Genomic DNA, 21,016 nt, shown 5'->3' on the forward strand with positions numbered 1-21,016 from the left:
CCTTTGTTAGATGAGTACCGACTTGTCCACCTGCTTCAGGTGGTGTGCCAAACTGAATGTACTGTTTAATTGGATGATCCGCCTGGCATCTTGAGATCCAAACATGTTAAAAGAATTTTGGAAGATGTTTTGAGAGTCAGCTAGAAAAGTTTAGCAAGTAAAAACATAGAAAATCTTTGCTTTGATTTATCTAGTTTTCATAATTCAGAAAAGATAGTGTGGTAAGAAAGATTTTAGAAAGCGTCAGAAGCCTATGACTGTGTGCATGGTCAGTCGTGTCCAGCTCTTTCTGACCCCATGGATGAAGCCTGCGAGGCTCCTCTGTCCATGGAATTTTTCAGGGAAGAATACTGGCGTGGGTTATCATTTCCTATAGAGGATCTTCCCGACCCAGAGATCAAAACCACACTCTTGTGTCTCCTGTGTTGGCAGGTGGATTCTTTACCACCGGCCACCTGGGAAGCCCGGAATATAGTAACCTAGTGACGCATTAATCTAGTAACATCGTCCTGTGGTGGATTTAAACTTTTATGTAACATCTAGTGTGTAGTTCTAGATGAAATGCAGGAAGCTGAGTCTTAAATTTTTGGTAAGGAATGTCTGTCTTTCTGGCTTGGTGGTCTTACTAGAAATAACCATTCATACATTTTTTAAAAGTCATTTTTGGTAGCCCTCTGATAATCTACCAAAATTCATATAAAAGCTGATCCAATGAGATTTACCTATTACTGTTAGTTTTCATTTTCTAGTGGCATAAATCAATCAAAACTCTAGCATAAAGAATATTATGACTTAATAAAGCTATTATTATATTAGTTTGACATGTTGAAAGTGTTAATTTAGTGGGAAAAGCTATTAAAAGAGTGGCATGTATCACAAGTGATCAGAGAGTCAAAGAGGAATGGTTCATTTGGATTTTTTTTCAAAAGATCAATAATTTATATCTATACATAATGCTACCTTTTTTTCTCTCTTATTTTTGTAGGTTCTGCTGGAGACTTACATTTGGCCTCGATGTGAAATTAAAGTAGAAAATCGTATCTACATGTATGTTAATATCAGGATGTTGGTCATGCCTGCAGAGGGAAATTCAGTTGTAGATGGCTGACTGCCAGCAGAAATAAATGCTTACCCTAGATGTCCAGCATCTCTCCTTTTTACTGGAGTGAAAATCCCCTCCAGACACCAACAGAACATCACTGCAGAAAATGCTTCGCATTTTAAGGATGTCAGCCACCTAAGTTCATGCGCCCTGTCTGTACAGTTGCTGTGGACGGTTTACCATCTGAAAGCTCCTCCAGCTGTTACCCAGGCCCCGTATCTGTCTCTGAAATGTCTCTGCTTCATGCTTTGGGTCCCGTGCAGACCTGGCTGGGACAAGAGCTAGAGAAATGTGGCATTGATGCCATGATTTATACTCGATACGTCCTCAGTCTTCTGCTGCATGACAGCTATGACTACGACCTGCAGGAACAGGTATTTGCGAACTGTACATGTTCTGTGAAAGCGCATGATTGTGTCTGCATGTGTGCTTTTTTCCTCCCGAGAGTGCTTTCGTACTCTGGAGCAGGTAGACGGCTGTGGTCCAGAAACTTTTAAGCTGATGAGCCAAGTCACCGAGCACACCGTCTGGTGCGGTCACTGTCTCTGAGACTTTCTCCACGTTCTGGCAGACTCTGGATCTTGTCACGGATGGTGGTAGTTAGGTGACCTGCTGCCTTGGAGTAGCACTGCTCCAGAATGTTGGTTTAGGAAAATGAGACATGATGACAAGTTTTAATCATTGCTGTCTATTAACACTCCTTAACGTTTCAAACTAATATTTCATCTCCAACAGTGACGATAAGTTGCTTAGTAATCCAAGTGTGTGTTTTGAATCAAGAGACTTAAAATTTTATAAAGCATATAACCTTGAATACTCAGTGGATATAAATTTGAGCAAACTCTGGGAGATAGTAGAGGACAAAGGAGCCTGGCATGCTGCAGTCCATGGAGTCCAAAGAGTTGGACACAACTTTGCAACTTAATGGTAACAAAAGGACCTTAAATGAGCCATTATGCATATTACTTGACTTAGGTGCATAGGTGAATAAAGCAAACAAATCTATGTTCTTGACAAAGATCTCAACTTTGGTCTCACTCACCAGGAGAAGCTGTTGAGTGTGAAGCTTGCTGAAAGGGAAGCAGAGCTCTCAGCACCGAGTAGGTGGTTTCTGAGTGACTGCGGGTCACAGATTTCACCTAAAAAGGAATGGCTGGGACTTCCCTGGTGCTCCGGTGGTTAGGACTCTGCGCTTCCATTGCAGGGGCCACAGGTTCAATCCCTGGTTGGGGAACTAAGATCCCACATGTGGCAAGGTGCAGACAAGCCAAAAAAGAGAGTTGACTGTTTTGTGGGCAGTTTTTAGTTGTTGTTTTAAACCATTGTTAGGAACACTGAAAGCAGGAACAGTTTCATTGACAGAAGAAACTGGCTTTGACGTTCCGAACCCCAGAGGAGTCTTATAAATACAGGGGGTTTCACAGCAAGCCTGACACTTGTCGCGCGTTAGTTGTGCAAAGTGTTCTTCACTGCTGGTGTTTTCTCGTTCTTTCTACATTTTCCTTGCTTCCAGATTGGTTAGTGGCCTGTCTGGTGACAACTGGGTCAAGTAAGGTTTTGAAGGATTTGACGTGTAAAAACCTAATCATCAGAAAATGTGTTATTTTGGTGGTTAATAGCTTGTATAATTTTCTTGCCAAAGCTCTGTTATTTTCCATCATCTTGCCAAGTAAATATAAATATACCTTTTTAGGGGCAAGCAGAATGTTAAATCTACCAAATAGACTAGAGATCTGTTCAAGAAAGTTAGAAATACCAAGGGAACATTTCATGCAAAGGTGAGCACAATAAAGAACAGAAATGGTATGATTCTGACAAAAGCAGAAGGTATTAGATGTGGCAAGAATACACAGGAAGAACTGTACCAAAACGGTCTTAATGACCTGGGTAACTGTGATAGTGTGATCACTCACCTAGAGCCAGACATCCTGGAATGTGAAGTCAAGTGGGCCTTAGGAAGCATGACTATGAACAAAGCTAGTGGAGGTGATGAAATTCCAGCTGAGCGATTTTAAATCCTAAAAGATGATGCTGTGAAAGTGCTGCACTCAATATGCCAGCAAATTTGGAAAACTCGGCAGTGGCCACAGGACTGGAAAAGATCAGTTTTCATCCCAATCCCAAAAAGCACTGCACAATTGTACATATTTCACATGCTAACAAGGTAATGCTCAAAATCCTTCAAGCTAGGCTTCAACAGTATGTGAACCAAGAACTTCTGGATGTACAAACTTGATTTAGAAAAGGCAGAGGAACCAGAGATCAAATTGCCAACATCTGTTGGATCATAGAAAAAAAACTAGATAATTCCAGAGAAACATCTACTTCTGCTTCATTGACTTCACTAAAGCCTTTGACTGTATAGATCACAACAAACTGGAAAACTCTTAAAGAGATGGGAATACCAGACCACCTTACTTGCCTCCTGAGAAACTTGTATGCAGGTCAAGAAGCAACAGTTAGAACCGGACATGGAACAACAGACTGGTTCATAATTGGGAAAGGAGTACATCGTGGCTATATATTGTCACCCTACTTATTTAACTTGTATGCAGAGTACATCATGCAAAATGCTGGGCTGGATGAAGCACAAGCTGGAATCAAGATTGCCAGGAGAAACATCAATAACCTCAGATATACAGATGACACCACCCTTATGGCAGAAAGTGAAGAGGAACTAAAGAGCCTCTTGATGAAGTTGAAAGAGGAGAGTGAAAAAGCTGGCTTAAAACTCAGTATTCAGAAAACTAAAATCATGGCATCCAGTCCCATCACTTCATGACAAATAGATATGGAAACTGACAGACTTTATATTCTTGGGCTCCAGAATTACTGTGGATGGTGACTGCAACCATGAAATTAAAAGATGCTTGCTCCTTGGAAGAAAAAGCTATGACAAATCTAGGCAGCATATTAAAAAGCAGAGACATTGCTTTGCTGACAAAAGGTCCGTCTAGTCAAAGCTATGGTTTTTTCAGTAGGCATGTATGGACGTGAGAGTTGGACCAAAGAAAAGGCTGAGCACCAAAGAATTGATGCTTTCTAACAATGGTGTTGGAGAAGACTCTCGAGAGTCCCTTGTATGGCAAGGAGATCAAACCAGTCAATCCTCAAGGAAATTAACCCTGAATATTCATTGGTAGGACTGATGCTGATGCTGAAGCTCCAGTACTTTTGCCACTTGATATGAAGAATCAACTTACTGGAAAAGACCCTGATGCTGGGAAAGATTGAAGGCAGGAGGAGAAGGGGCTGACAGAGAATGATATGGTTGGATGACATTATCGACTCAATGGACATGAGTTTGGGCAAACTCCTGGAGACAGTGAAGGACAGGGAAGCCTGGCGTGCTGCTGTCCGTAGAGGCACAGAGAGTCAGAACTGACTGAGCGACTGAACAATGAGCAACAACCAAAGTACAAGAGTTGTTATTTCCAGAAATGAGGAAAGTGTTTCTGTTAACTCAGAAATCATATACTTCAGTTGTAAATACATACTCATATGAAGCAAGTCAGAAGTATTTAAGTGTTAGATGCTATAGGACATTGAAAGGGAAAAAACACAGGACTGCTGCTGAGATTCCAGTTGAACACTTACGTGATCAGACTTGTTTGTGAGCCCCTGAGTTCTTTCTTCGCTGTAGGGAGCTGGGGACAGGGGTCCTGGCTGCCGTCAGCGTGCTCTGTGCTTGCGCCTCCCTGTTCTGGTTCGTGTTCAGGACACAGGACAGATAGAGTTCAATGGAAACAGAGCATAGGAGAATCCCCTGGGAACCAGAAGGATCCTGAAATCCTTTTCTGCTTATCCCAGGCTAGCACAGTGCCAGTGAGTTTCATGCTGATGGGGAAGGTCATATGGGAAATGCCCTTTCATAGCAGGGGACCCAAGGGTCAGCCAGCCCCTCGGTAACTTTTCCGAGCCTCGAGGAGGAGGATATGCTCAGAGTCAGGGCAGGGAGCCACGGAAGGCGCTGAGCTGATCTGTGGCTCAGACTGTGGCCAGGTGTGCTCGGGAGCCCGCTGTAGGCGAGGAGGCGTGCCACCTCCCTGGTTCCCCCCGACAGACCCCTATCCATTGGAGGTCAGGTGACTCCACTTTGGGGGTGTTTGTTTCCTCACATCTTTTCTCATCCCTCAGTCCTTGAATTAGCCTGACCTTGAAAACGACTAGTTTTAAGGTCATGGCTTCAACTACTGGCCTTATCTGTCATAATGAATTCATGGTTTTTCCCAGTTTTGGTTGAAAGAAACAGAGAGCTCCTGAGGTCTAAGAAACAGGTCTGTACTTGTCCCAGCACCCCTGGACCACGGGGTAGCAAGTGCAGCTGATCAGGCCCTCATCTAGGTCGAGGCTGACAGGCAGCCAGAGTGAAGTGTGAGCCTCTGATCTGGGCGGGGCTGGCAGTACTGTTGTGGCATCAGCTGATGCCTGTGTAGTCCTGGACAACAACTGCCTTCTAATATGCAGACACTGTAGTTGGGTCTTAGCAGTTTTACTTCCACAAAGTTTTCTTCCGTTTTATTTCCTTTTTGGTTAAGATTACCATATTCGGATAAACGTATGCTTAGATAAACCAGATATTCACTATAATCTATTTTTAGCTGTAAATATAAAGCACTTTTCTAATCCATCCTTCAAGGCCCAGGTCACCTTTCTCTGTGAATGCACTTCTGACAACTCCTGATGAAAACAATGTCGTCGTCTTCCAAACTTGACCATATTTCTGCTCTTCGTTATGGTTATTTGAATGTGTCTCTCCCAGTAATTTATAAGATGTTTAATGGCAGAAATCATATAATCATCTTAAATTTTTTTAAACTTATTTTTTGAAATAATTTCAAACATCAGAAGAATTAGAAGAATAGGGCAGAGAATTTCAGTCAGCCCCTTACTGCTAACATTTCCCCACTTTTGCTTATTTCTCCCCTCTCCTTTTGATGCCCGTCTCTCCTACATGAACCAGCATATTATTTGTTGATTGCCACAGGACAATTATAAAATCCAGGAAATTAATTCCAACACATTATGACCTAGTATACTGTTGATGTTCAGCGATGTCCTCCATTGTAATTTTTTTCCTCGCCTAGGGTCATGCGTTGACTTTCGGGCTCGCGTCTCTGTATAATTTCTTTTAACCTGGAAGGGTTCCTCGTCTTTGTGTCTCATGCCGTTGACGTTTCTGAAGCGTACAAGCAGGCCAGTTATCTTGCAGAGCGTCCCCTATTATGGGTGTGTCTGCTTCCTCCCGTTTAGAGTCCCCTCATGCCTCAGGGCCGTGGCATTGCTCAAGCGGGGAGCTTCCTTTGTGGTGGGTCCCAGCGGACAGCACGCGACACCAGCCTGTCTCGCTCTGGTGGATGCTGACTTTGGCTCCGCCAGTGGCCGCCAGGTTTCTGCACGACGAAGCTGAGCGCCTCGCTCTGTGGTTTTCAGGTCGCCTGTCCAAGGGAGACTTTACGAGCTCACCAGCAGGGACGGCTGCCACCTGGGTCCGTTGTCACTCTCACGGGCACGAAATGGCGACTCTTTTCCTGACCCAGCTATGCCCTGCTCCTTTGGTCGTTGATGTCCTGCTTGCAAGTGTGTTCATCTTGTTGGCGTTCGTGTTCCTGTGTGTAGAGAGCAGACCGCTGGCCAGACGCAGTGCCGCCAGCCACTTCCCGCCACGTCTTGAATTGCTTTACTTTTTAAAAGAGGGTCTTTGTTTACCTGTTTAGTTTGGCATTTATTTGGCTTGTCTTAGCCTCAGTCTTTCTTTGACCACCATATTTAAAAAGAAACCTTCCATTCTCAGTCTTCTTTTCTGCCTTATTCTTCTTCATAACACTTGTTTAACCAGTGAACTTGCTCAGTTGTGTCCGACTCTTTGTGACCCCATGGACTGTAGCCCACCAGGCTCTTCCATCCATGGAATTTTCCAGGCAAGAGTACTGGAACAGGTTGCCATTTCCTTCTCCAGGGGATCTTCCTGACCCAGGGATTGAACCCAGGTCTCCCGCATTACGGGCAGACGCTTTGCTGTCCGAGCCACGAGGGAGGCCCATGACACTTGTTACTGCCCAGAATTGTGGGATTGTTTGCTGTGTTTTCTGTCTATCTTTAAGTCTCCTCTGCTGGGATATACAGTTCACGGAGTTAGGGACCTTGCCTGCCGTGTCTTCTGTATTCGTAGCCCTTAAGACAATTCTTGGGATGTAGGAGAGGCTCAGATATTTATTAAAGAAATGAACGGACGTGTGCTTCTTTCCCAGGCGTGTGACTTGTGTGTGGGTGGTGGGGGAGCAAGGTGGAGGTGAGTGCAGAGGCCGTAGCTGTGCACTGGGGCCTGCCCTTCAGGGAAGTCACTGAAGTGTCTTCCGTCCTCACCACTGCCATCTCTCCCATCTGGAAGTGTACACATTTCCGTGGTACCATGCCTGTTCGTCATGTTGTGCAGCCATCGTCCGTCTCCGAACCCTTTTCATCTCATAAAATGGAAGCTTTATAAAATGCCCCTTCCCCCCAGCCCCAGGCAACCACCATCCTATCAGTTGGCCAAAAGGTTTGTTGAGGGATTTTCCCCAAAAAATGTTAACGTAGACCCGAGTGAACTTTTTGGCCAACCCAGTGCTTTCTGTCTTTATGATTTTTGACTGCTCTTAAGGACCTCTTCTCAGTGGAATTGTACGATGTTTGTTTGTTTGTGACCGACTTATTTCCCTGTGTTTCATGTCTTCAGGGTTCATCCGTATTGCAGCAGGTGTCAGAATTTCCTTCCTTTTAAGGCCAAGTAGTAGTCTGTCATACGGATATGCTGCGTTTTGCATAGCCATCCATCCAACAGTGGACACTCGGGTTTCTCGCACATTTAAGCTGCTGTGAGCAGTACTGTTGTATAAACACAGGTGGGCAAATATCTCATCAGGACGCTGCTTTCAGCTTTTATTTGTCCGGAAGTGGAACTGCTGGACCTGTGGTTATTCTGCTTTTCCGTGAGCTGCACTCCCACGCGTAGTGAAGAGGGTTCCGTTTCTCCACATCCTCGCCAACACTTGTTCTGTCCTGTCGGTTTGTTAGTTTTTCACAGCAGTCATCCTAATCGGCATCTTGCAGTTTCACTTACGTTTTCCCTGATGAGTGACGGTGTTGAGCACCTCTTCATGTGTTTCTTGGCCATTTACATGTATCTTCTTTGGAGACTCTCGAGTCTTTTTCCCATTTTTGAATCTCTCTTGGTTGTTGTTGAGTTTTAGCTATTCTCTACAGGTTTTGGATACTAACCCGTTATGTGATTTGTGGCTATTTCCCCCTCCTTCTGTGGGGTTTGCCTTTTCACTCTGTTCATAGTGTCTTTCATTGCACTAAATTTAAAAAACCTCATGAGCCCAGTTTGTTTGTTTTTTCTTTTGTTACCTGTGTCTTTGGTGTCATATCCAAGAAATCTTTGCCCAACATTTCTATTTTTTTTAATGTTTCACAGAAACTTTATTTTTTTTTTAATTTATTTTTTATTTTACTTTACAATTCTGTATTGGTTTTGCCATACATTGACATGAATCCACCACGGGTGTACATGTGTTCCCAAACATGAACCCCCCTCTCACCCCCCTCCCCACAACATCTCTCTGGGTCATCCCCGAGTACCAGCCCCAAGTGTGCCATATCCTGCATCGGACATAGACTGGCAACTTTTCTAAGTTTTAGCTTTTACGTATAGGTCTTTGATCCATTTTGAATTGACTTTTATGTATGTTGTGTGTTAAGAGTCAAATTTCCTTCTTTTGCATGTGGATATCTAGTTTTCCCAGCATCATTTCTTGACAACACTGCCTTTTCCTCATTGAACGGCCTTGACACCCTTGTGAAAAACATTTTGAGGATGACCGTAAGGGTGTGTCACTTGGCTGTCTGTTCTAGTCATTGGGCTGTATGTCTGTCTGTATACCAGTACCTCACTGTCTCAATTTCTGTTGTTTTGTCACAGTTTCTTGTCTCTTTTTTGGCCACTCCATGTGCCATGTGGGATCTTAGTTCACTGACCAGGGATAAAACTCCAGCCACCTGCATTGGAAGTACAGAAGACCACTGGACTACCAAGAGAGCCCCAGTTTCAGTTTCTTTTAAATCCCTTAATTGTATCTTCTCCCTCAGAGTCCATCATTTTACAAATGTAGCTGGATTTTTGCATTTTCTGTTTTTGCCTACAGGTTAAGAAAGAATAATCCTAGTACTAATTGCTCGTTGAGATGGATCATTTCTGTATTCAGCAGAACTTGTTTGTTCTTTTAGCCCACTTGTAAAGTACTTTGCAGCATATCCCCGTTAGCTTAGCATTTCATGGCTTGGAAAGGCTAGCATCTGCAGTGTTTTCCTTTACCATAATCTTTAACAATAGCAACTGACCCATCCTGCATCCCTTGGGCTTCTTGCTGCATTTCAACAACCATTCACTTAACAGATGTTAAATTAACTTTATACATAAAGAGTAAGAATCGCGGGTGCACAAGTTCATGTCCGCAAACTCCCTCAGATACCATAGTAAAAAGGGTGGGATTTTTCCAGTAAAATCTTTTCATGCAATAGAGGAAATGGTCTGACTAGAAAAACTGCATTTAATGCACATTTATAGGTTTTTACTCACCATGTGAGTGCCCATGACATGCTGGGCATTGATGGCGGCAGGATGGTGGCGATGACTGGGGATGGGCCCCGGGAGACAGCTGCCAGGTTAGGGGTTCCTGCCGCGCTCTGGCTGCAGAGTCTGGGGCAGAACAGCCTTGAAAGGAAACAAACAAGCGGTCGCAGAGGCAGGAGGGCCTGCTGCTGGGAGCCGGGGGTGGGGGGGTGCAGTGAGGGGAGGGAGGAGATTAGCCTGAGAAGGGTGAGCAGGAAGCCGGTGTGCTAGAACCTGTCATTGTGCTCCACTGGGGGATTGATATTTTAGTCCCAGAGACAAGAAGACCCGCTGCTGTATTTAGTCAGCAGTGCCAAATGGCAGCGTGGTGGTGGGTGAGCTGGGTTGGGCAACTGAAAGCAGGAAGGCCAATGAGGAACATGTTGGCTGATGACCTAGTAGGAAAAAAAGGATGTACTTAAGGTGACATTATGCTCATTTAATTTGTGCTACTCACTTAGAGGCAATTTACAGTTCCTTTGAGCTGTTAGAAGTGAATTTATTACTGAGGCCTCTCTTCAAATTCTAACTGCATCTTTCATTCACATGCAGTCAAAAGTCTGGCATACATTGGCTTAATTGCAAAGGAATGTCATATATCTAGACGTCTGGAATCAGGACCGCCCCTGCCTGGTTCAGCAGAGCGTCCCTGGGTATCCTCAGGGTGTCTGCTTGGCGCCCTCTCCCCGGCCCTGCCTCCACATAAGCTTGGTTCTGCAGCTACTCCCTGGGGCTGGAGGGCATAAGAAGGTGAGCATCACGTTTGGCAAACGTCCTGTCCACCTGCTATGGTTTTTCCAGTGGTCATGTATAGATGTGTGAATTGGACCATAAGGAAAGCTGAGCACCGAATAATTGATGCTTTTGAGCTGTGGTGGTGGAGAAGACTTGAGAATCCTTTGGACAGCAAGGCGATCCAACCAGTCCATCCTAAAGGAAATCAGTCCTGAATATTCATTGGAAGGACTGATGCTGAAGCTGAAACTCCCAATACTTTGGCCACCTGATGCGAAGAGCTGACTCATTGGAAAAGACCCTGACACTGGGAAAGATTGAAGGAAGGAGAAGGGGACAACAGAGGAGGAAGATGGCTGGATGGCATCACTGACTCAATGGACATGAGTTTGAGTAAACTCCAGGAGTTGGTGATGGACAGGGAGGCCTGGCGTGCTGCAGTCCAGGGGGTCGCAAAGAGTCGGCCATGACTAAGCGACTGAACTGAACCACACGCTCCAGAGGGTGTGGTTCCTGCATTCCCAGCAGAAACCTTTGGGGCAGGGGAGGTGCTTTATTTGAACTGCTCACTTCTGATTGGTCACATGCCTCTCTGTCAGCCAGTCCTATGGCCAGACGCATGAAACGTGCTGATTGCTGCTATTCAGCCAATCAGGGCCCAGAGCTGGGAGGAGCCTTAGTCCCATTCGGGCGCTGGTGGTTCTGGTGGTCCGGGACTGCTAAGGGGAAGGAGTGGGCGGCAACAGCAGATGTCACTGATTCCAGCTGTATTTCAGAATGTTGTGTTCTTTTTCTTCCTCCAGCTCTCAATTGCCTTTGTGATAGAAGACAGCAAGACAAAGTCAATCAAAACTGTAGCCTTAAGTTCCCTCGCTATAGTGTCCGGAGAAGTACCTAATAATAGGTTCTCAGCCATAGCTTCTTTGGGGACTTGATAATTGCATTTTATCTTCAAGGTTATGACTTTGAAAAATCATAACTTGATTTGGTGAATTCATCGTTGATCAGTCGCTCAGTCGTGTCCGGTTCTTTGGCGACCTCATGGACTGCAGCATGCCAGGCTTCACTGAGTTTACCTAGTGCATATTCTGCACACGCTTAATGCTGTATGTTCATGTCTAAGTGGACGTTTAATGAGTTTGCAGCATAGAAAATATAACAGTAGAAGTATAGAGATTTTTTTATACTGTGTTCTTTTAAAACCTGATTGCTAGTTTAATTCTAAAGGTTAATAAATCATAATACATTCACACAGTACATGAAGCCCAAAAATAGAAAAAGGGAGCTCTCAAATATAGTAAATGGAAAGAGCAGAATACATAACAGTTATCGCATATGCTAGTGTGTGTATAGCTTTACCTATAGACTTGATGCTGTTTCTTCATGAATTCAGCCTAAAATCACAAGGCAAAATAGCACTTAAATGAAAATTTGTAATAAGGTAGACTCTAACAGCTAACGTTGCTTGAGTCACAATTAATGTCAGGTTGCGTCATGTCAGAAGTTAAGAAGCAAAACTTGCATTCCCGAACAAATCTGTACTGGGTATGTTGTGCAGTTCCAGCAGCATCTTTCATGCCTTAACACAATACAGAGGAAAATGTCTTATCTTGGAATCTGTGTAACGGTTCAGTGCAAAGCTCCCGCTTCACTTTCATTGGGAGTGATCAATCTGCAATGTGATAACAGGTTGAAAAGGCGCATGTCAAGAGAGGAAGCAAGCAGAATTTTATAAATGCCTTCTAAGCAACAAATAGTTACCACTAAACCCATGCCTGTTGATTAATACCAGTAGTCGGCAGTATCTATTTGTGTAAAAAGACATTTTCAAAGATGGGATACATAAAATCTTACAAATCAGCATTAACAGGACAGTTAGGTAAGGGGAAAAAAGTCACCAGGTAGGAAAGGAAAAACAAAAACTCTTTCTAATGACATGATGTAGTGTTATAATAGAAAATCCTAAGGAAGGAAATTAGAAAAATTCCATTTACAGTAGAATGAAAAAATTAAATTACTAGGAATAAGTTTAACAAAAGAAGTCAAGACTTGCACAGTAAAAGTTACAAACATCATTGACAGAAATCAAAGAAAACCTGATAAATAGAAAAGCATTCCATGTTCATAGTCAGAAAACTTGGTATCGGTAAAGTCTCAGTGCTCCCTAAACTGATCTGCAGGTTCAAGGCAACCCCTGTCAGAATCCCAGCTGCCTTTGTTGGAGAAATTGGCAAGCCGATCCTGAAATTCATGCAAAATGCAAGGGACCCAGAATAACCAAAAGAATTTGAAAAAGAACAAAGTTGGAGGACTCACACTTCCAATTTTAAAACCTACTGCACGGCCCCTATAAGCAAGACGGTTTGTTCCTGGCTTACATGTGACTGGCTGTACATAACGGAACTGAGAGTTCAAAAATAAACCTTTGTAATTTCCAACTAGACCCTTCAGTGGGGGAAGAAATGCCTTCAGTAAAAGGTGCTGGGACAACAGGGCAACCATGTGTAAAAGAATGAAGTTGGACTCCGGTCTCATACCGCATATAAATATTAACTCAAAATGGATTACAGGCTTAAGTGTAAGAAATGAAACTAAAACTTAGGAGAAAACATAAATCTTCATGACTTGGGTTAGGCAGTGATTCTCTAGATAAGGTACCAAAGCAAAAACAGCCCAAGAGGACATCAGTAAATTGCCTTGATCACAGTGAAAAGCTTTTATACGTAAAAGGACATCATCGAGAAAGTGAATAGACAAGCCTGGTGTCTCTTCAGAAGGTTGAACCCTAGAGTTAACCATGTGACCCAGCAATTCCACTCCTAGATATCCCCAGCAAGACTGGAAATACATGTCCATAGGAAAACTTGTATTTGAATGTTCATAGCTGTATTATTCACAGTAGCCAAAAGGTGAGAAGAATTCAGTGTCCTTCAGTGGATGAATGGATAAACAAAATACGGTACGTCCACGCACTGAAACATTAGTCATAAAAGACGATGAAGTACTGGTAATACGCCACGACATGCATGAGCCTGTCAAGTATTACACTGAGCAAGAGAGACCAGGCGGGAAAAGAAGTGGATTGTGTCATTTCATTTATACGAAGTACGCAGCACAGGAAAAGCCATAGAGACAGCAGGTTAGTAGTTACCAGTGAGCTGGGGAGAAAGGAGTGGGGCATGACTGCTGGGGGCGCAGGGCTTCTGACTGGGGTGAGGGAGAATGTTTTAGAATAATGGTGGTTTCATGTTACCCTGTGAATTATACCCCGAACCCCTGAACTGTACATTCAAAAAGTAAATTCTGTGGTATGTGACAGACAAAGCAAGTACCAGACACGTTCTAGGTGAAGAGCTATAGGAACTCTCTTCATTTCTCTAGTCTTGACTTACAAATTTTCCATTAAGAAAAAAACAACAACTACTTTTGACTGTTCAGGGAGTTTCTGCCCTAGTTACAATAAAAATTGTAGACTCCTCTTCCTGCTCCCCGAGAGTCAGGCTCCTTGGTGATCCCTCTGTACATTTCTCTCAGACATTTGAATGCACATTAACAGGTGTGTGTATGTCCTTGAACCAAAAATGAAATCATACTGTTGTATGAACTATTTCTCTTCTATACGTTGGGAATAGCTTCTCGCATCAGTAGGTGTGTTCATAATCTCCTTAACGGCTGTGTCTTACTGCCTGGTTAGTTATAACTTTTTCACCAAGTCCTCCTCTCTTGACATTTAACTTGTTTGTCCATGTTTGCTGTTGAGAACTATATGATGAACATCACTATAGCAAAATCTGTGCACATTTTGGTGATTTTTTTTTTTTTTTAGGCTAAATTTCCAGAAGTAGAGTCATTGATCAGAAGTACATATACGTGTTTAAGATATTGGATGTGTATTGTCAAACTGCCCTCCAGGAGGACTGTGTGTCCATGTGAATTTTGAAAGTTCCTCTGTCTGTCTATGAAAACTTTTATTTGGACCTTTAAATGTGTTATTAATCCTGCTGAGCTTAAATATGGCTTCAGTAGAGAAACGTGTTGATAATGCTCGGTAAAGGGAAAGCCAGTCTCAGCAACTGAAACAGAAAGGAGCCCTGTTCTGAGTAATTACACAGACCTTTTCTACCTTTGTTTTATACACCGTGAGCAGCAGAGCCAGATTACGACGGTTCTCCGCCTTCAGAAGCTTTGGCTGTAGTTTGTCACGGGTCCATTCCCATCCTGTGAAAGGACAAGCTCTATCTCCAGAAGATATCACTGATAAGAAATGTCAGTGTGAGGCTTTAGCTGTCATGTCGCCAAACGTTAGATAAGCGGGAACAGACTGGGAGCTCTCACTTGGCCATCAGGCACATTTTCCCTTGTAAAATGGAATCGACACCTCTCAGGCAGAAAATGGTTTTTGGGTTCATGGTTCATGAGAAATTACGTTAAAAGTATGTTAATTACGATGAGTATGGAGAGAAAGGCCCTCCCACTCTTTACCTGGTGTTAGAAAAGTAATTTTTATGTATTTGATCCAAGTAAAGACCAGATAGACAGTTGATGGTATATGAATTTGATCCTTAAAGATCTTTTGGATTATTATTGTGCTTTTCTTTCTTTATTCCAGCTCATTCATTAATTCATATCCATTTCCTGAGGGCTTACTGTAGGCCAGATACTCTTTGGAGTAGTTTTCTTAATTTGCCTTAGTCTTTCTTTCTAATCTTTTTTTTTTTCCTAACGCTTGTTGTATGTCCATTGGTTTTAATAATAACTTAACAAATGAAAGGCAAAGTGAAGTAGCCGATCAATTAAAAATATTCAAGTCCCAGGTTAGGGAAGTGAAGTAAACCTATTGAAATATTATGTAGCCAAAGAATTTGTAGTAATATGCAGGTAATGTTTACAATATAAGTTAAGTGCAAAATTATACAGATAGTGTGAATTCAATCATGTTTTTTCTTTTTTTTAAGTGTGAAAATTGTTCTAATTTTCACTGGTGGTAGAATCATGGAAGATTTGCTTTCTTCCTATTTTTCAAATTTTCCTTAGTTTTTATAACAGGCATATATAATCAAGGGGAAAATAAGCTAAGAATACTAACATAGAATATTTTATATCTGTTGCTTTCTGGACTGCAAGATATAGAAATAAGAATGAACCATCCAACTGTTAAATGTTAAAATCTGTTAGTAAGGGACTTCCCTGGCTGTCCAGGGGTTAGGACTTTGCCCTTCCACTGCAGGGGGCCATGGGTTTGGAGATCCCGCATGTCACCTGGCATGGCCAAAAAAAAGCTAGTAATGTGAACACTTGCTATTGACAGGTGGGAAGTACCGAAAAGAGGACATTTGTGTGTATAATTTTTTATACTGAAATTTGCATATGAATGTCTGAGTTGTTTATTAACATTTCCTACAAACATAAATGGGTGAGATTTATTGAGATCATAAATCCTAAATAATAATCTAATAGTAATCTAAGTGCTGCTGCTAAGTTGCTTCAGTCGTGTCCAACTCTATGTGACCCCATAGACGGAAGCCCACCAGGCTCCCCCGTCCCTGGGATTCTCCAGGCAAGAACACCGGAGTGGGTTGCCATTGCCTTCTCCAGTGCATGAAAGTGAAAGGGAAGTCCATCAGTCGTGTCCGACTCTTAGCGACCCCATGGACTGCAGCCCACCAGGCTCCTCCATCCATGGGATTTTCCAGGCAAGAGGACTGGAGTGGGGTGCCATTGGGTTCTCTGAGTAATCTCAGTAATAGGTATTAAAATGATGGATTATCCTGAATAGTCTGGTTGATTATTGATTACTGTTCTGATTGACAGCATTCTATGGCTGGATAATATAATTTATTAATATAATATAATCATAAAATAATATTATAATTTATTAATGTGTACCAACTTGTGAATGAAGATATTTGTAGAGGAAATGTGTGTGTGAGTATGTGGGAAATAATAAGTGTTTGAAACTTTATGCTGATCACTGAAACCGGTCTTAATTTTATTTCAGGAGAATGACATCTTCCTGGGCTGGGAAAAAGGAGCTTATAAGAAATGGGGAAAGAGTAAGAAAAAGTGCTCAGATCTAACTCTCGAAGAAATGAAAAAACAGGCTGCTGTCCAGTGTCTTCGATCTGCTTCTGATGAAGTGAGTTTACATTTGGTTTCTAATACTCAGGGGAGAAAAAGGGGGGAGGTGTTTCTTAAAAGTTTATAAATAATACATCTTGACCAAAAAAAAAAAACTTAGAAAAATAAAGTACTCATTATCTTAGCACTGTCACGTAAATATTATCATGTTTTCCTTTGTAGCATTTTTTGTATGTATTGAGTTTTCTATGATGTGTTTTTTTTTTTTTAAGTACTATTGTGATTAGAGAATACCTCATTTTATATCTTTTCCCCACTCAACATATATTTCATTTTGTTATTACATTACCTTTTAGTGGCTAAGTTATATTATCCAATATTATTCTAATAGCCATCTGGTATGCTCTTTGTTACTGGATGTTTAGATTGCTCTTTATTTTTTGTTACACTGTCTAGAATATTTTCATGTGTGCTATTTCCACGTCTCTATTATTTCCTTTGGATATGTTGCTAAAAGTGTGATAACGACTCTAACATTTAAGATCACTATATTTGCTTGATTCATAACCTTTTGGTGGTTTTTAAAGAAAATACTGTAGGATGATGTTATTGCTCTTTTAACATTTCATGTAAAATATTTCTCATGTCCTTCAGCAACCTGAAATAGAATCATTTTAGAGTATAATCACTTATTTAAATTCGTGCTACGAATTCTTACTTTATTCCTCATTATAAGATGTAATCTCTAAGATCATAACTACTTAGAAAATTATTTTGCTTTTACCATACTATTTGACCTAGGGGCTTTAGGTGCCTTTTTAATACAGAGTTAAAGTGAGAAGATTCCTACAGTGTGTCTATTATAGAGAGGCTTCTGGGCTTCAGAAACTTCCTCCCTAAATTATCTCATGGTCTGATGTTGGGGTAGCCAGCTTCGCTGCACTTGATCTGACTGCCACCTACCATGTGTGTCTTTCCAAGCTTGTTCAGCACTTCCCAGCTGTGTGTTCTCGTCCCACTCGGAGTGGTCTGTGGGAGCCTTGTCTGTGTGTTCCTATTGTCCCTTCACAGCTGTGCCAGGACTCTTGCATTCCCCTGCTTTGCATCTCCTGGTGCCAGCAGACAGGAAGGTACTGACTGTCTCTCGAGCTGAGTGAATCCCAATCTCTGAAGGAAGAGTTCTGTGTTCACCCTGTCCTCCTCTTTCCTCTCCCTCCCCGCTTCCACTTTGTTAACCTCAGGTTTCTTGAAGCTGTGGTCTTATAGACTGTGGCCTAGGAGGTTGGAAATTGCCGCTCAGGTGGCTGTCTTAGAAACCTTTTTGTTACAGATCGAAGAAACGTAATGAACCTCATTTAAGACAAAGTGGAAATACACGTGAAGGAGACAAGGGTCTCTCACTGAAAATGCAGCCGCCTGAGCTGGGAGCTCAGTGATTGACAGCCAGAGTTATTGTGTCTAATGGCCTACAGTCTCTCTGCTCCACTCCTTGTTTCTGGGTCATTCCTTCTCCACCTGAAGTCTGGTACCCAAGCCCGTTCAGTTAGAGGGAGAATCTGATTGGCTGGACTCGGGCCAGTTGTCCACCTTTGGTTTGAAAATCTGCATCAAGGGGACAGAGCCACCTGGAGCAGGGGCTGAGTGATAGGAAGTCCTCAGAGAAAAGAAGGTGGTTGGACAGTTACCCAGAAAGTGTTTCCTGTGTGACCCTGAAGGGGGTAGTAGATTGGGAAAGGAATTCAGAGTTTTAAAAGGAATTCAAAATGCAGATGGCTTTTAAAAGTGAGAGGTTAGTTCAGGTAAGTTCTCTGGGCAAAATCCAAAGACGCTACTGCTGAGTCATGGCTGGGAGGAAAATCTGAGTAGGGAGTTTCAATCTGGGAAAGGATCTTATTTCTGCTTTGGACCAAAGTTGCTGAGAAATGACTCTAGCCTTTAACTCATAGCGAAGTGGAGCGAAAGATAGGAGCTGAGGTCAGGGCGAAGCGGGAGTAGAGACAGCTGATGTGCAGGACAGGACCCTGTCCGCCTGCAGCGAGGAGCTGGTGGGGGGGTTGGGGATGCCCATGGGAGCTCGAGGTAAGGCAGAGAAGACAGTGCTTTAGCACTGTTGCTTTAGCCTGGCTGTCAAAGGTGGGTTTTTGTTTTCAAAACCAATGAAGCATATATGTCTTCTTTCCTTCTCCTTGTATTAAAAACTGTTGCTTTGCTTTTTCCTAACAAGGGTTTTTTTTTTTTTTTTCCCAAATGAAAGTTGGCTGAGGAAGTGGACGTGCCAGGCATTCACCAGGAGCTTGGTGTAGGCTGTTTGCAAGTCCCCTGGTTTTTCTTTCTAGAATCTGCCTCACTGAAAAGAAGAGAGCAGAGAAGGCCCTGTGTGGGGAGTTTCCACACAGACGTCTTCTGTTCCGGCCACAGTGTCTGTTGTAGCGGGCGTGTTGTTCCTTCCCCAAGTACCAAGGACGGTGATATTTGCGGTTCTGCACTTTGCTCGCTCCCACGCAGGTCTAATACCAGCTTCATGCCCTTCTCCGTGCAGCTCTGTGTGGTCACTGCAAGCTGATGAGAGCCAGAGCCACTAAAAAGTTTACAGTCTGATTGATTGCAGTGTTAGTGACGTAATCGCGAGACGGACGTAGGTGATGCTCTCGCGCTGTTAGGTAGGTAGGTAGGTAGCGGTGACGTCCCGTGTTACGTGTGAGATGAGTCCTTGTTTCTTGCCTGTGTGCACATGTGACCGCTGCAGCTGCAGCACTGGCTATAAAAGCATGCACCATCTTCAGACTCAGCTGCATCGTGGTTGACGGAGAACGGCGGCCTTCTCTGACTGCACTTTGCATCCCTGTGATGTGATGCTTGTCCTCATTTAATCCTGGCATCAGGGTGTACCCACACTAGAGCAGGCCCCTGGAACTGCTCCGCTGTGCAGTCATCTGAGAAGAGTTCAAAGCCATATGCAAGTCCAGTTATGTCAGAACTGTGTACATCGGTTGCAGTGTGGCGTCGCCGTGAAGATGCGTGAGCCCTTGCTTGCTCCTCCAGGGGACCCTGCCCTGCAACGGGCCTCGATGCTTGTCAGATCCATGCTGCAACTGCCTTTGCTACCCTCTTCATGCACACCTGCAGACGGCATGGAGTTCTTGGTGCTCACTGTGGTCTATAACATTCTGCATTCGCTTCGAGTGCAGCTGGTCCCTGGGCCGTAGAGAGGAATGGTGCTGTGGCTCGGTGAGGGCCACTGGACGTCCCCCAGTGGGCATATCTCACACGTGATATCAGCCTGAGCTGCTGTGGACCAGGGCACATGCCTGCTGTGGTTAAGTGGACGTGGACCCCCTTTCCCTCTTTCAAGGACATAAAACAAAGTTGAACTGTGCCAGTGATTGTTTCTTGAATCCTCAAGTTTGCTTGGTTTTCTCTCTGCAGAGTTAGAGCTTTCCGTATCGTTTGGTTTTGTCTTTAATAATTATATTTCTGTTTCATTTTTATTGAGCTACTTAAAACTGAATCAAAGCTAGTATTTCATCTCCCATTTGGGGAATGATTAGGAGATACCAAGGGAACATTTCATGCAAAGATGGGCTCGATAAAGGACAGAAATGGTATGGACCTAACAGAAGCAGAAGATATTAAGAAGAGATGGCAAGAATACACAAAAGAACTGTACAAAAATGATCTTCATGATAATAATCACGACGGTGTGATCACTCATCTAGAGCCAGACATCCTGCAATGTGAAGTCAAGTGGGCCTTAGAAAGCATCACTACGAACAAAGCTAGTGGGGGTGATGGAATTCCAGTAGAGCTATTTCAAATCCTGAAAGATGATGCTGTGAAAGTACTGCACTCAATATGCCAGCAAATTTGGAAAACTCAGCAGTGGCCACAGGACTGGAAAAGGTCCGTTTTCATTCCAATCCAAAAGAAAGGCAATGCCAAAGAATGCTCAAACTACCACACAATTGCACTCATCTCACATGCTAGTAAAGTAATGCTCAAAATTCTCCAAGCCAGGCTTTAGCAATATGTGAACCATGAACTTCCTGATATTCAAGCTGGTTTTAGAAAAGGCAGAGGAACCAGAGATCAAATTGCCAACATCCGTTGGATCATGGAAACAGCAAGAGAGTTCCAGAAAAATATCTATTTCTGCTTTCTTGACTATGCCAAAGACTGACTGTGTCGATCACAATAAACTGTGGAAAATTCTGAAAGAGATGGGAATACCAGATCACCTGACCTGCTTCTTGAGAAACCTGTATGCAGGTCAGGAAGCAACAGTTAGAACTGGACATGGAACAACAGACTGGTTCCAAACAGGAAAAGGAGTACGTCAAGGCTGTATATTGTCATCCTGCTTATTTAACTTCTATGCAGAGTACATCATGAGAAACGCTGGACTAGAAGAAACACAACCTGGAATCAAGATTGCCGGGAGAAATATAAAT

At 43.1% G+C, this 21,016-nt stretch overlaps 1 protein-coding gene across 4 annotated transcripts in view; it reads left to right on the plus strand.

The window, feature by feature from the left end:
• The first annotated feature begins 413 nt into the window (after positions 1–413).
• The window catches only part of KIAA0232 (KIAA0232 ortholog), a 50,901-nt gene continuing 30,298 nt past the window's right edge, over positions 414–21,016 (plus strand). For 2 of the 4 annotated variants that reach the window (XM_040237586.1, XM_040237590.1), the window contains exons 1-2: positions 415–1,476; positions 16,489–16,626. In XM_040237586.1, coding sequence (XP_040093520.1) covers positions 1,246–1,476; positions 16,489–16,626 — 369 coding nt within the window. In that variant the 5' untranslated portion in view covers positions 415–1,245. Of the gene's footprint in view, positions 1,477–16,488; positions 16,627–21,016 lie in introns of all 4 variants that reach the window. The other 2 variants (XM_040237588.1, XM_040237587.1) reach the window with 2 other exon arrangements.

This window comes from Oryx dammah, unplaced genomic scaffold (genome assembly GCF_014754425.2).
Source record: "Oryx dammah isolate SB20612 unplaced genomic scaffold, SCBI_Odam_1.1 HiC_scaffold_3, whole genome shotgun sequence".
NCBI classification, from domain to species: domain Eukaryota; kingdom Metazoa; phylum Chordata; class Mammalia; order Artiodactyla; family Bovidae; genus Oryx; species Oryx dammah.